This window comes from Peromyscus maniculatus, chromosome 4 (genome assembly GCF_049852395.1).
Source record: "Peromyscus maniculatus bairdii isolate BWxNUB_F1_BW_parent chromosome 4, HU_Pman_BW_mat_3.1, whole genome shotgun sequence".
Lineage (NCBI taxonomy): Eukaryota > Metazoa > Chordata > Mammalia > Rodentia > Cricetidae > Peromyscus > Peromyscus maniculatus.
This window is the reverse complement of record NC_134855.1, coordinates 54,966,687-54,979,313: the sequence shown is the minus strand read 5'-3', so window position 1 is coordinate 54,979,313 and position 12,627 is coordinate 54,966,687. Positions and strand designations below refer to the sequence as shown.

Below are 12,627 nucleotides of genomic sequence, written 5' to 3'. Positions count from 1 at the left end.
GTAAGGTGATACATGGCTAGTGCACAGCATAACTAAGTGCTTGCTGAGAGCTAGCCGTTGTTCTTCCAGTCCGTATGCATTTCATATTGCTTCAGCCACTCTAATGTGGCAAATCTTATGTTCAGCTCAGAGCTGAGTTTATGGTTTGTAGATGTCACTGGATATTTCTTAAAGGGATTAAAGTAGAAATGATTCATACACGATTTCTCATATTAAGAGTACAAAGATCATCCTTAAAAAATCACTTATGTCGATTAAGATAAAAGAAAAAAATGGTGAATAGACCTGAGAAGCTTCATGTTCTGCTTAATGAGTCTCATTTCATTTGTGAGGTGGATCTGCCTCAGGGAGACTAAGATGTTGGTAATGGAAGCTTCCTTGTTGTTAAAATGCTGCTGATACCGGCATTCAATCCGAAGCTTCTTTTCCGGTATTTTTCAACTTGTAAGGAAAACCTGCTGAGCAACAAATAGCTTTAAATACAGCTTATTAGTCCCACTCATCTGCCCTGCGCCTGGAAGGGATGGTGCAGGGGGAGCAAACCAACTTTGAGAAGCAAGGAACAGATGTGGGAGATGAGAGGCATGGGGAAGGAGGACCTGAAATTCATCTTCCTCCAGCTCCTGGTCTTCATGGCTTCACAAGCTGGAGCAACTTCGGCCATGTCCTGAACAGCGATTCAGTTCTCTGGCCTGAGCCACCGTAGCTGTCTTCAGTGATGCTTAGGATACGAAGGTAAGGACATGAGTCCTTGTATAAGCAACCCAGAGGGACCCCGACCCTCCAAAGGTGGTGGGATCAGAGGTTCTGGTCTGAAGCCGTTTTGAGTTTTGCATCCTTGGCCATTTTCCAGGGCAGGGTGTCATTCTGTTGTTATCTAATATTGACTCTTTCCAAATTTATTAGTCAAAAATCTAACACTGCTATTTATCCAACATCTTTGTGAACCAGCATGGCAGCAAAATTATGCTGGATGACTCATGGTTTTTAAATCATGAGTCTTTTAGATATACAAAAAAAGAATAAAACACACCGTTCTCTGATACCATCTGTTTGATTTGGTGCAGTTGACCTTGGAGCTGTTCTCAACAAAGGGAACAGGAAAGTTTTTTGTTTTTTATTGGCCCCTTTAAGAACAAAAGCCAAGCAGTTCCTTAATCTTTTCCAAATTAGGGCTCCAAGGAGCTGACCTGTCTTCTCCGTGTCTGGGGGGGGGGATTGAGTAGTACCATGTGAGATGGTTCAGATGAGCTAGGACCCAGCAGGGGAAAATACTGTCCTTGTACTTTTATCTTTTCCTCCCAGTCTAGTCATAAAAACTTGATGCTCTCTGGACATATAAGGCTGGAAGACACAGGGGGCTGTGAAAAGAAAGGCCAAGAGGGAGGAGACTTTAATTCCAATAGTCTGTGTGAAGCTCATGGTGTTCTTCCTGTCAGAAAGACCTTCCATGCTGTAACTGCAGCAAAGAGATCCAGTATATCAAGTTTCCTATGGATAGGGAACATAGAAAAAGAGTCTGCTATTTTGGGATGAGTGAAATGTGAGCGAAGGATGATGCTTAGACCATCTCTGGAACTGGCACATGGATTCCTCTTCAAATTCTACATGGGAACGAGAGAAGGGAAATTCGCATATAATTCAGTCAGTCACAGAGAATATAATTTTGACATTAATTTTGAATATAAGAGACGAGTTCTTTTAAAGCCCAAAGATTTAGCTCTTCTTTTTGTGTCTGCAGAACCTATCCCCCCACTTATGCTTAAAACTAAGTGGGATGCTTGGTTTTTGTCAACTTGACACAAACTAGAGTCATCTGGAAAGAAGGAGCCTTCATGGAGGAATTGCCTCCATCAAGGTGACCTGTAGACATGTCTGTGCCATTTTCTTGGTTAGTGGTTGTTGCGGAGGACCAAGGCCACTGTGGGCGGTGCTGTCCCAGCACAGGTGATCCTGGGTTCTGTGACAAGGCAAGCCAGTGGCTCTGTTCTTCCGTGGTCTCCCCTCTGTCCCTGCCTTGGGCTCCTGCCCAGACTTCCCTCAACGATGGACTTTAATCTCTAAGATGTCATAAAGACTTTTCTCCAGAGTTTGCTTTTGGTCTTGGTATTTTACTGTGACAACAGAAAGCAATCTTGCACCATAAATAATGAACTCCTTTATGCTGTCTGGCTCACCTTACTCACAGGTGTCCTGCATGAGTTTGTGTTATGCTAATGAAAGAAGGAAACCTACCATCTCCTTCATATTGTCATAGTTTTATCATTTGCTTTAGTTTGTAGGGGAAATCATGAAGTATATCCCTAACATTTGATCTACTGGAGAAAAGAGTGTGGAAGAAGAACATTTGGCTCACTTGATTCCATGTCAATGAGTTACCTTTGCTTTTGCCATATGACTCTTACTTCTAGTGTGTGTTTGGATCTCCACTCTATCTTCATTCTTTCTTTGAGGAAGTCGTACCTTTGTTATAGCATCATGACTAGGGCACAGTGACATTGCACATGCATCTGTAACAGCCTTGCAGTTTCAGCTTCTAACCCCTATGAAATGAGGCCGTGGCTGAGGTCTGAGAGAGGCACCTGCTGGGGTAGGATCACAGAAGACATCCCCAGGGAATGAAAGGCAGGCAACAGGCAGCTGTGTCCTTGGAGACTTTTTAAAGATGCATTTGAGGTGTCGTCAAGATTTAGAATAGCAGCTAGCAATGTCTGAGTTCTTCCTGCACATCCTGCCTCATTTTTACTTCCTTTAATTTTCAATGCTGCAATGAGTATGGCATGGTTTATTGTTAAAACAAAATGGAGTGAGATTTGTAAGCAAGGAATAGTATCTTGAATTCTCCATCCTTCCTCTATTGTTAGAGGATACTAAAGCTGTTTTTTTTTCCTTTTCTTTTTTCTTTTTTTTTTTTTAAAGAAGAAAGTAGAGCAGATTCTGACATTTACATGTAGAGTTTCCATTTTTCTCTTTATTTGGTGGAGCTTGGAGTTCATCAATCCAAAGTATAAATATAACACGCAACAGTTCACCAGCCTTAAACTTTTAGTGGGATTTAAGGGAATCCAAGATAATTTTAGCTATGCCAGAAGTTTACTTTAGGTATTGACTTTATTTCTTACCCTCAATTAACTAGAGGCTCCATTTTTTATCCTAAATAAGAAACCCCAAATTTAAAATTAAAAGTAAGATCCCAGAAAAGGTGCTTGTTCCTCAGTGATGCTTCAGTGAGCTCTAGAAAGACCCAGAAAGCCGTAAAAAAAATCTTTGCTAGCGTCAGCATATCGCTGCATTTTGCTTTGTTTCCAACTGCAAGAGAAAAGTGGTCAAGTAAGAAAGGATTCCTGGTATCCGAGTTTCTTTCAAAGGCTTCAGTGGCTAGAGAAAGCAAACCTGGAAGTGTGAGGCCATCGGAGGGAGAAGAAAAATCTCAACATAGAAAAGCACTTGAGAGATTGCTATAGTTTCCCATTTTGTCCAGGTTGAATTTGACTGTTCACATCCTTCCCTAAGACAATAAGCTGAACTCAGGGGCTCATGCTCCATACACCCCAAGTCCACTGCTGAAGCCTTCAAACTGTCTTCTATGAGAATGAACTCAGCCACACTTCTCTGCTGCCCTCAGGTCTCCACTAGTCCACCGGCTCTTGTCTCTGATAGTCTGGGATCCTCCCTGACAGTCTTCTGTGGGGAATTCCAACCCCATTCTTGTGGGCCCCTGCCAAGCCCAGTGGCTTCCTGCTTAGCAATCCAGAAAGGCTCGACTTCAAGGTTTCCACAGGACTAACTGGTGTTCTATGGCACTGTGCTCCTTTGGGGATAGAACTGTTCTTTGGAGTGGTAGGGAGCATTCTGCAAGGTGGTTTCCCCAATAGCACCAAAGGGAAGAATTCTCTTGATGATCAGCTTTTCTTTGACTCAGTTTACTCATCTTCCCTCTAGGCCAAAGGTCAGAAATGGGCTGTCAGGAGACCTACAAAGATTATACTCTACTTTATCTCTTTTAAAATTACAATCTTCCTTTATTATCCTTGTTATCTTGTATATATTTTCATTCTATTTACATTACTTCTGGATTGTTTGCATAGTGTGCTGGGGTTGGGGGCGAGTGAGATATAAACATGAATGCAAGTGTCTGTAGAGTTCAGAAGAGGATGTAAGATTCCCTAGGACTGGAGTTACGGGAGGTTGTAAACCACCCAGCGTAGATTCTGGGAATGAAACTCAGGTCTTCTGCAAGAACAGTATGCACTCCTAACTGCTAAGACATCCCTCCAGCCCAATGCTCTGTATCTTAATGTCATCTAAGCCTCAACAGCCAATGAACAGCTCTTTTATATTCCATGTTAATTTGGTAAACTTCATCTACTATGTTGGACAGTTCTGCCAATGGAGATAGAAAATGAAGGAGTTTACAAATCTTATTTTAAGACAATACCTTGAGCAGAGGTGGCTGGAGAGATGGCTTGGTTAGGAGCATTGGCTGCTCTTGCAGAGGACTGGGATTCAGTTCCTAGCACCCACATGGTACCTCCAGGGCTATCTGTACAACCATCGATAGCACCAGTTCAGGGGAGCCCCACACCCTCTTCTAGCCCCCACAGGCACCAGGCATGCAAGTGGTATACAGATGTGCGTGCAAGCACACACATAAAGAAAAAAATTTAGATAATGCCTTGATTTGAAAGGTCTATCCTTTTTCCTGCATAATTTTTTTTAGTATATCAGAAACTCTGACTTTGCTCTCAGCCTTTGCACTGTTCCAGAATTGAATAATAATCACCTCTTGTGATGCCTTGGATGGAATGGGCCAAGGTCATATTTTAAAAGGTCAGGGGGAAAACCAGAGTGGTACTTTCCTGAGTGTCTCTCTAGTACTTCAGGTTCAATGTATAGCTCATTAGGAAGTTTCCCTTTAAGATTTATTACAGAGATATTTGGGTCATGAAAGTCTACTACATTTCTAATAGCTCATCCATTATGTGTGTACAGTATAAAATACACAAGATCTCAGTCTGACTCTCCGAATTTCATGCTAGTGTCTATCTGTGTCATACAGGTATCTTCTCGATGTAAGTTATTTCAGGACTTTTATGGTGTTGATGTTTATTTATGTTGAACTCAGCTGTAAGTTTCCCTAAGTGGGGACTGCACAGCTGCTTTCCAGAACTAAAACATTTTCTGTTGCTGTGTTCAAACTACTAAGTTCAATGGTCTGCTTTAATCGCCGGTGTTTCGTGTACACATTGATGTAGAGTTTTAAACTAGAAAAGCAGAAAATGAAAGTATGTTTTTTTTTTGGCAGGCATTTGATGTACTTGGAAAAGTCGAAGCTTACCTTAAGCTCCTTAAATCAGAGGGTTTAAGCCTGCCTGTCTTGGCAGCGAGGCATGAGGAATTACACAGAGAAATTAAAGACTCCGCAGCCGATGCTCTGCAAAAGGGACAGGCCTTAATCAGCCAAGTAGACTCCTGCGGGTGAGTGAAGTCTGCTTTATCCCCAGTGTAACAAGGTTTTTCACAGTTTCCACAACCTGGTAAAAATAAGTTGCACAGGGTTCCCCCCCCCCCTGCTTTTAATGTTTGGCTGCATTATGATGTGGCTTAAAAGGTTCTATTGAATTATGCTCTGCAGTGATTCTGAACACAACATTGCTGGCCCTGAAGTGAGGCCACTGGTCAGAGCATGAGGACTTAAAGATGCTAAAGCTTTGTCCCTGTGTGCCTGGGGGGTAGCGGGGGGGGGGGGGGGGGGGGCCCCGGCAGGGGGGGTGAGATGCACAAAACAGGGAGGAGTTTTTCAGGCCAAGCTTTCCCCATCCTGCTTCTCCTGTCTCCCTCGGTTCATGAGCCTCTCTATTGCCCCATTTTCCCTTTCTAGAAAAACAAAACAAAACACAGCACAACACTACCAGAATTCCCACTTCCTTTTTACCTGGCTATTGCACTGAACAAAACCGCAAATAAAAGGTAACTATTAATAACAAAAGCTCACATTTAGTGAGAGCCTGTTGTGTGCCAGGCACTGGGCCAAGGGCTTTAGGGACATTATCTCATTAATCCACACAGTGACTCTATGAAACACACACGAAGAATGTTTGCCTTCCCCAGACAAGGTAACTGTGATACAGAGAGCTTAAGTGACTGGAAAGTGGGATCACAGAGCTGGTTTGGGACAGAGGTAGCTTTTGAATCCAAGTGTACAGGCTCCTGTTTCCATGCTCTTGAGCAATGTGCCAGGATCATTTCCATGAGCATGTTCAGTGGGTGCATCGGGGTGAGCTGAGAATTGGCTGGGCATGAGTGGGGAAGGGGGCAATGGGAAAGAGAAGGAGAATGCATGTGGAAAGTGTGGGGATTTGACGGCAGTTCCTGGAGCAGATATCAGCCAGGAAGATAGCATTTACATTTAATCAGCAGCACTTTCGTTTTTAACAGAAAGAGATAAAATAGATTTGCCCAAGGAGGTTAAACCCCAGTTCTCATTTTCTGTAGCTGTAATTTCCTTGAAACGCACAAACACAATTTGAGGAACGAGGTAGGTGGGATGTGGTAAACATGGTTTCATTTCCTTTTCGCCCCGTTTCGCTCTTTTGGATGTGTTTTAAAGTGTGCCCATGGATGTCTAGGCATGGGGAATTTTCTTTCCAGAAAACAGGCTGAACTGGACAGAGAGAGACATTTGATTCAGGCATTTAGATGGTTGCCATGGGACCATGCAAAACTGAGATTAGAAATAATCCAAGGTCTCCCAGAAAGAGCCAAAAACTGGAGGCCATGGCAAGGGCAAACACTTCTCCCCTGTGGAACAACTACCAACAACAACTGGAACTGCTTGGTCTCTTGACTTAGGTGTTGAGCCAGATGCCAGATAAAGCTGTTTTCCACTCGACTAGAGGGCCCCGGGCACACCCCGTGTGGGCCCATGTGCCTACAGCAGCTGTTTCCTCCCGTTTCCTCCCTTCCCCTCCCGATCCACGTCTACTCCTTGCAAATGCCTTGAGCTGTGCAGAAGACTGTCTATAAGATACAAGAGACACTTGTTGGATGTTGGCCTTGTCAGATGTAAGTGGTGAGGCCTGTTATCGTCATTAGGTCTCACAGCCTTGGCCAATGTTATTTTCCTGGTCAGGCTAACTGCTTGTGTTGTTCTGTCTGGCCACAGGGAGCTTCCCCATGTGTGTACAAATGAGAATGCAGCCTCAGACACCCTCCCTGATTTCTGGGGTTCTGGTTCAGGTTGTTCCTTCCTACCTGGTGCTCTGTCCCACAGATCCTGGGTGTTGGCTTTTCTGAAGTCTGGCCCTGACTTCTTACGTCAGCTGGTGCCATCACAACCCTTGTGTTCCTGCCTCCCTTCTCCGGGTCACACCTTTGTCTTCTCTTGGTCACCTAAGGCCCAACAGGAAGTTCAACTCCTGCTTCTCACCCAGAAACTGAGGGTTTTTTTTGTTGTTGTTGTTGTTGTTTTTGTTTTTTGCTTTTTTGTTTTTTGGTTCAGTTTGATGCTTCACTTGTAAATTCAGAAAGGTGGTCAGAAGTTTATACTTGTAAACTTTATCCTGTTGGCTCCAGTCTGAAGTACTTTGATTTTGGTACCTAAAGTTTTGATTGATGTGCTTTGATTTCATCTTCCTCCTCCCCCTCCTCCTCCCTCTTCTCCTCCCCTTCCGTTTTGGCTCATCCTTCTTGTATGGCTTGCATATTCATTTACTCATCAAGTCCAATTCTTTTCTCTCCATTGCTCTTTCTACTCTTAATTTTTATACTCACCCCATTTTCCAAAGAGGAGTTTATCATTTTGTCTTTTCAGGAGGCAGTTGGGGTCTTAATAGAAAAAGGCAGTAATTAGAACCATGGCAAGAAAATTAAATTAATGGCTACCTAACTAGATTTTTTAAAAAATTAGAGTTTGTTTCTGTTAGCATCTCAAAAGTATAAGCTTGCTTCATAATAGTACCAGGATGTTTGCTTGCCCCATTAATTTTACAAATCAATGTCACTTCCATTTTCAAAGGGAACTGAAAGTAAAGGGAAATTGTTTCTTGGTGAGGAATATTTTTGATTTCAGAAAGTAGATGCAAAATAGAAATCCATTAAAAACCAAATTACAAACACATTAGAACCTCACTTGCAAGCCAGAGGATAGTGTGGCTGCTGACCTCCATCCCACACATTCTATCCATCTTGCTCCCCTTTCTTCACCTGATCCATCTCCAAATACTCAGGTTCCCATCAAAGGAAAGAGGGAACTTGCCCACCACAGCCGCTCTGCAGGGAAGGCTGAGTTTGGAATGGTGGCAGGGACGACAGACATTTGAACATGTCGAAGTGTCTATATGGAGTATCACAGCGGCTTCCGAAACCGTGAGATGCCAGCTGCACCACCAGGTCACAAAGCACCACAGTTCCAAAATGTCATGGATCAGAAACTTGAGACTCAAGGAAGTTTGACTGTGTGTGTTGAGAGCCAGAATAGTGCTGTGACTTCCAAGCCCAACTCTGATTCTCTGTCCTCCATAAAATGGAAATTCCCATTTAATATTTGTAATTAAATAATACAACCCCATTCCTTGCACATGGAAAGTACCCACTACATAGTAACTTTAGGTTTAAAAACATGTACGAAGAGCCATGTGGTTGTTTCAAACGATTGCAGCAGGGTGAGACATTCCAAACAGTGGTGCTCATTTCAGTTAAACAGGAAGGAGGTCATGGTTGAATTGGAGGAGCTAAGTATTTCTCTTCTGATAACAAAGGCAGGATTTAGAATTGAAATATTAGCAGGTGGGACTTTCAGTGGCCCTATTATTTAACTTTTTACTGTTAATAATAGAAAAAAAAACAAACTCAGAAGTTTACATTTGAATGAAATGAGGATATGGTTGAGGAGAAAGTTTTTATTGTAGATACATGAGCGAGAACAGCCAGAGGCATCTGGAAGAGTCCAGAGCAGAAAAGCAGTAGACTGAACATGATCAGTATTCTGAACTGGACCATGAGAGGAGAGAAAAGGAGGAGAGTGAGAGAGGAGGAGAGGGGAAGCAAAGGGGATGGGGGAGGAGTACATGTGGCTGAAGTGGCGGGTCATATAGGACTCAGAAGCTGGAAGGGAAGCCCGGGAGCTGGAAGGGTAGGGAGCAGGTGAGAGGAGCCGAGAGGAGCCGTGGCTACTGAGTGAGTCTGGAGGCCAGCATGGACTTTAGTACACTAACAGATACCTCTGTTGGCCATTCATCCTGAGTTTCTTTTGGACCTGGCAATATTTATCTGAAATAAAGCGTTCTGGGTAAACTGAGACGTTTGTCATTGTTCTTCTGTAAAGAATGAGGAACAGATTCATACTGTTTTTTCATCCTGGAATCAAATAGGTTTAAACTCCAAGCAGCCTCACAGAATGAATAGTGGTAATGGTCACATTTCCTCGCTTCTTCTAAATCTAACCAATAGTCTAATGATAATTCTGATCATTGAGTGGCTTTTATCTCTTCAGATGGTAACATCTGTCACATGAGCGAGGCACATTGTATTATGATATTTTCATGCATTCCTTTGCACGAAGTTATGATACAAGTTACCTATAATAGCATGTGATAAATAGCCAAATTTAGACTCACAGCCAGGCCAAAAGCCCTTGGCTTCTGGTCCCCTTCATCTCCTCCTAGGCTTTAATTGACATCATTCTTAACCAAAGGTGGCCTGCTACCACACACTATTTGGTATTAAGCCACAAGAAGCTTGGGTGTTTGAAAGTGCTTGATCTGAAGTTTAAGTGACAGTGATGTCTAAAAGCAAAAGGATCTCTATCTCTTTCTCTAAGTGCAGCTCCAACTTCAGAGCTTAAAACATAAAGCACACAGCAGGACCAGGCTACCTTCTGAAATATTCATTTGCCTTTCCTCCTTGTTAAAATTTCATTTAGGAGTTATATGTGAGCTTCTATTAGCTCAGTTTCTATCCCTGCTTGAAAGAAGGTACCATTTTTGTTCTATCTTATCGTGGTTAAACATATTAGCTGAATATTTTGCATCTGTGTAACTTTATTATCTGCTCCAATCCAGTGCATGTGACTTCCTTCCTATAAATCCTTTGTTCTTCGTATTTGCCAGAATGGGAGGAAAGTAAGAGTTAATCAGGATTATGCTTATTCTTCCCACAGTTTTCATTTCCATTGACTACCACTGCCTCAGTTGGTACTACAGATGTTAATGAACTTCGGGCAGAATTTATCCCTTTCATTCACTTGTTCATTCCCGAACCATGTTCAGTGTTTTGTTAGTCAGGTGATCTAATGTCATGCTGTTTGTATTCTGGTGGGAAGAGCCACTCAACAAATCAGTCTCTAAGTGAGATGTCCCTTTGCAGCAGGAGGTACTGTGTGGAATGTGATACAGAGGGACTGTGTCGCAGGGACTGTTTCAGGCTCTGGGGTCAAGGGAGGACTGGCTAAGAAGAGCTCCCATGATTCCCTGGGAGGTAAGTGGCCCCAACAAAGACCAACCATGCTGAGTCAGAAAGGGCAGTGTGGCTGAGGGAGAGGTAGACAAGAGGAGGAGAGTTGAGTGGGACCATGTTGACAGGCACTAGTAACCATGGAGAACACTATCCTTTACATCGTACATGATGGATTTAATGATCACCCTCCAGGGTGTGCACTGACCCATCATTACCCCTGTTTTGCAGAATAGGACCTGGGCCCAGAGAAGTTCACATCTTGTTGTAAAATGTGTCCCACAGCAGGAGGAGGTAGAGGACCAGCTTGCTTGTCTGAATTGTTCCATTTGATTGCTAGCTATTGGTCTTTCTCCTCTTTTGATTCAACTCGCACTGATGGCAAGGAGCCTGGTTGCCTCACTGTCCTGGACTCTCTTTTATTCTAGTATGTTCTAGAGGAATTTCATATCTCTCTCTCTCTCTCTCTCTCTCTCTCTCTCTCTCTCTCTCTCTTTCTCTCTCTCTCTCTCTCTCTCTCTCTCTCTCTCTCTCTCTCTCTCGCTTCAAGTCAGGCTTCGCCTTTTCTGTAGGTTTCTTTGGATTTATTTAAAACATTGTTGAACATATGGAAAAAATAGCTGTGACCTCAAGGTCAGACAAAGATCCATAACCTGTCTCAGAATTGCAAGAACATATTGGCATCCAGTCGAGAAGATACGTATGAAGTATATGTGTTTTAGTAAAAAGAGACCCTTGGGGAGGAGGCCTTTGTACACAGTACTTCAGAGAAGACAGACATACTTCTGAACAGAGACCAGAGTGGGCTGAGTGGAGGAGTAAAAGTGGGAGGAACCACGGGGAAGATTTTATCTTCAGGCCAAGATGCCCAGAGTTACCAGCAGTCACGTAATTCCGTGTATCCCTTTGCATTTCTCGAATCTTCTCCTTTGTTCCCGTCTCACCCTGCTGCTCTGATTACCCCTTGTCCTTTCACCTGTGTCTGTATCACTGTGGTCACAGGAAGAGAAGCCACCTAGGAAAACCCTCAGCATCCTTTCTTGACATTTACATAGTAGGTAGCGTGAACTCTTCAGGAGCAGGCATGACATTAGAGAAAAGCCACATCGTAGTAACAATGTGTTGTTCTATCCATAAACGGGAACAGAAGCAGTGCCAGCCCTCCAAGAAAATAGCACTGTGCTCTTTTGCCGAACAGATTTGTTTGTGATTGACTTCTGCAACAGTTCCATCAAACACCTCAGAATTTAAGAATAACTTATTTGGGGCTGGATGTGGTGGTGCACGCCTTTAATCCCAACACTCAGGAGGCAGAGGCAGGTGGATCTCTCTGATTTTGAGGCTAGCCTACTCTACAGAGCAAGTTCCAGGATAACCAGGGCTACACTGAGAAACCCTGTTTTAAAAAAATAAAAACAAAAAAAGTAATTGGTTTTAATGGAGTTTAATGATAGATTTAGGTGGTAAATGTCAGATACTAAACTTTGGGAAATTACAAAATTGAGTTCCTAGGACAGTTTGAACTTAGCTGATTTTCAAATATCCCCATGTCTATAATAAGCTGTTCATTTTAGATGTTGAGTAAATGGCAACTTTGTAGTCTAAACATATTAACACTTAATAAACACTGTTAAGGATTATGCTTTTTTTTTCATCCTGAAACTCTTAGTATGGAGTATATCACAAAGCTTAGGCTGCCTTAAAGGAGTATCTATCAATTTATTTTTTAATAAAATATCTAAATTTTATTTTTTAATAAAATATCTATTAATAAAATGTTAGTCATTCTACAGCAAATTTACTTTCTTATGAGGCTGATGATGTGATGTGAAGTTGCCCGAGTCCCTTGGCTTGGGAAGAGCAGAGACAACAGAGGGAGGCTGACCTGAGAGGTCGAAAGCTCTTCCCTGCTTGGCTGAGGAGGAGTTCCCTCAGCTTAGGGAATTAGGAAGAAGAGATGGAGAAGGGGATGTGAGTAGACACACTTAGGAACGACACAGTGCTGGTCAGAATAATGGCAACCCGAAGGTAACCCCAGTATTTCCCTTTAGTAGAAAAGCGTTTGGCCAGTGTCGGGACAAATATGTCAGAGAACGTTCTCAACCCATATGAAAATGAATTTTGTGAAGCCTTTGTAATGATAGAGTCATATAAATAGGTAAAAGCAGACCCCAG

General features: G+C 42.8%; 1 protein-coding gene across 4 annotated transcripts in view; it reads left to right on the top strand.

Annotated features, from left to right (window-relative positions):
* Ccdc141 (coiled-coil domain containing 141) overlaps positions 1-12,627 on the top strand; it is a 157,867-nt gene that overhangs the window by 88,259 nt on the left and 56,981 nt on the right. For all 4 annotated transcript variants that reach the window (XM_076569743.1, XM_076569744.1, XM_015988611.3 and 1 more), the window contains one exon: positions 5,306-5,478. In XM_076569743.1, the coding sequence (XP_076425858.1) occupies positions 5,306-5,478 (173 nt within the window). The remainder of the gene's footprint in view (positions 1-5,305; positions 5,479-12,627) is intronic.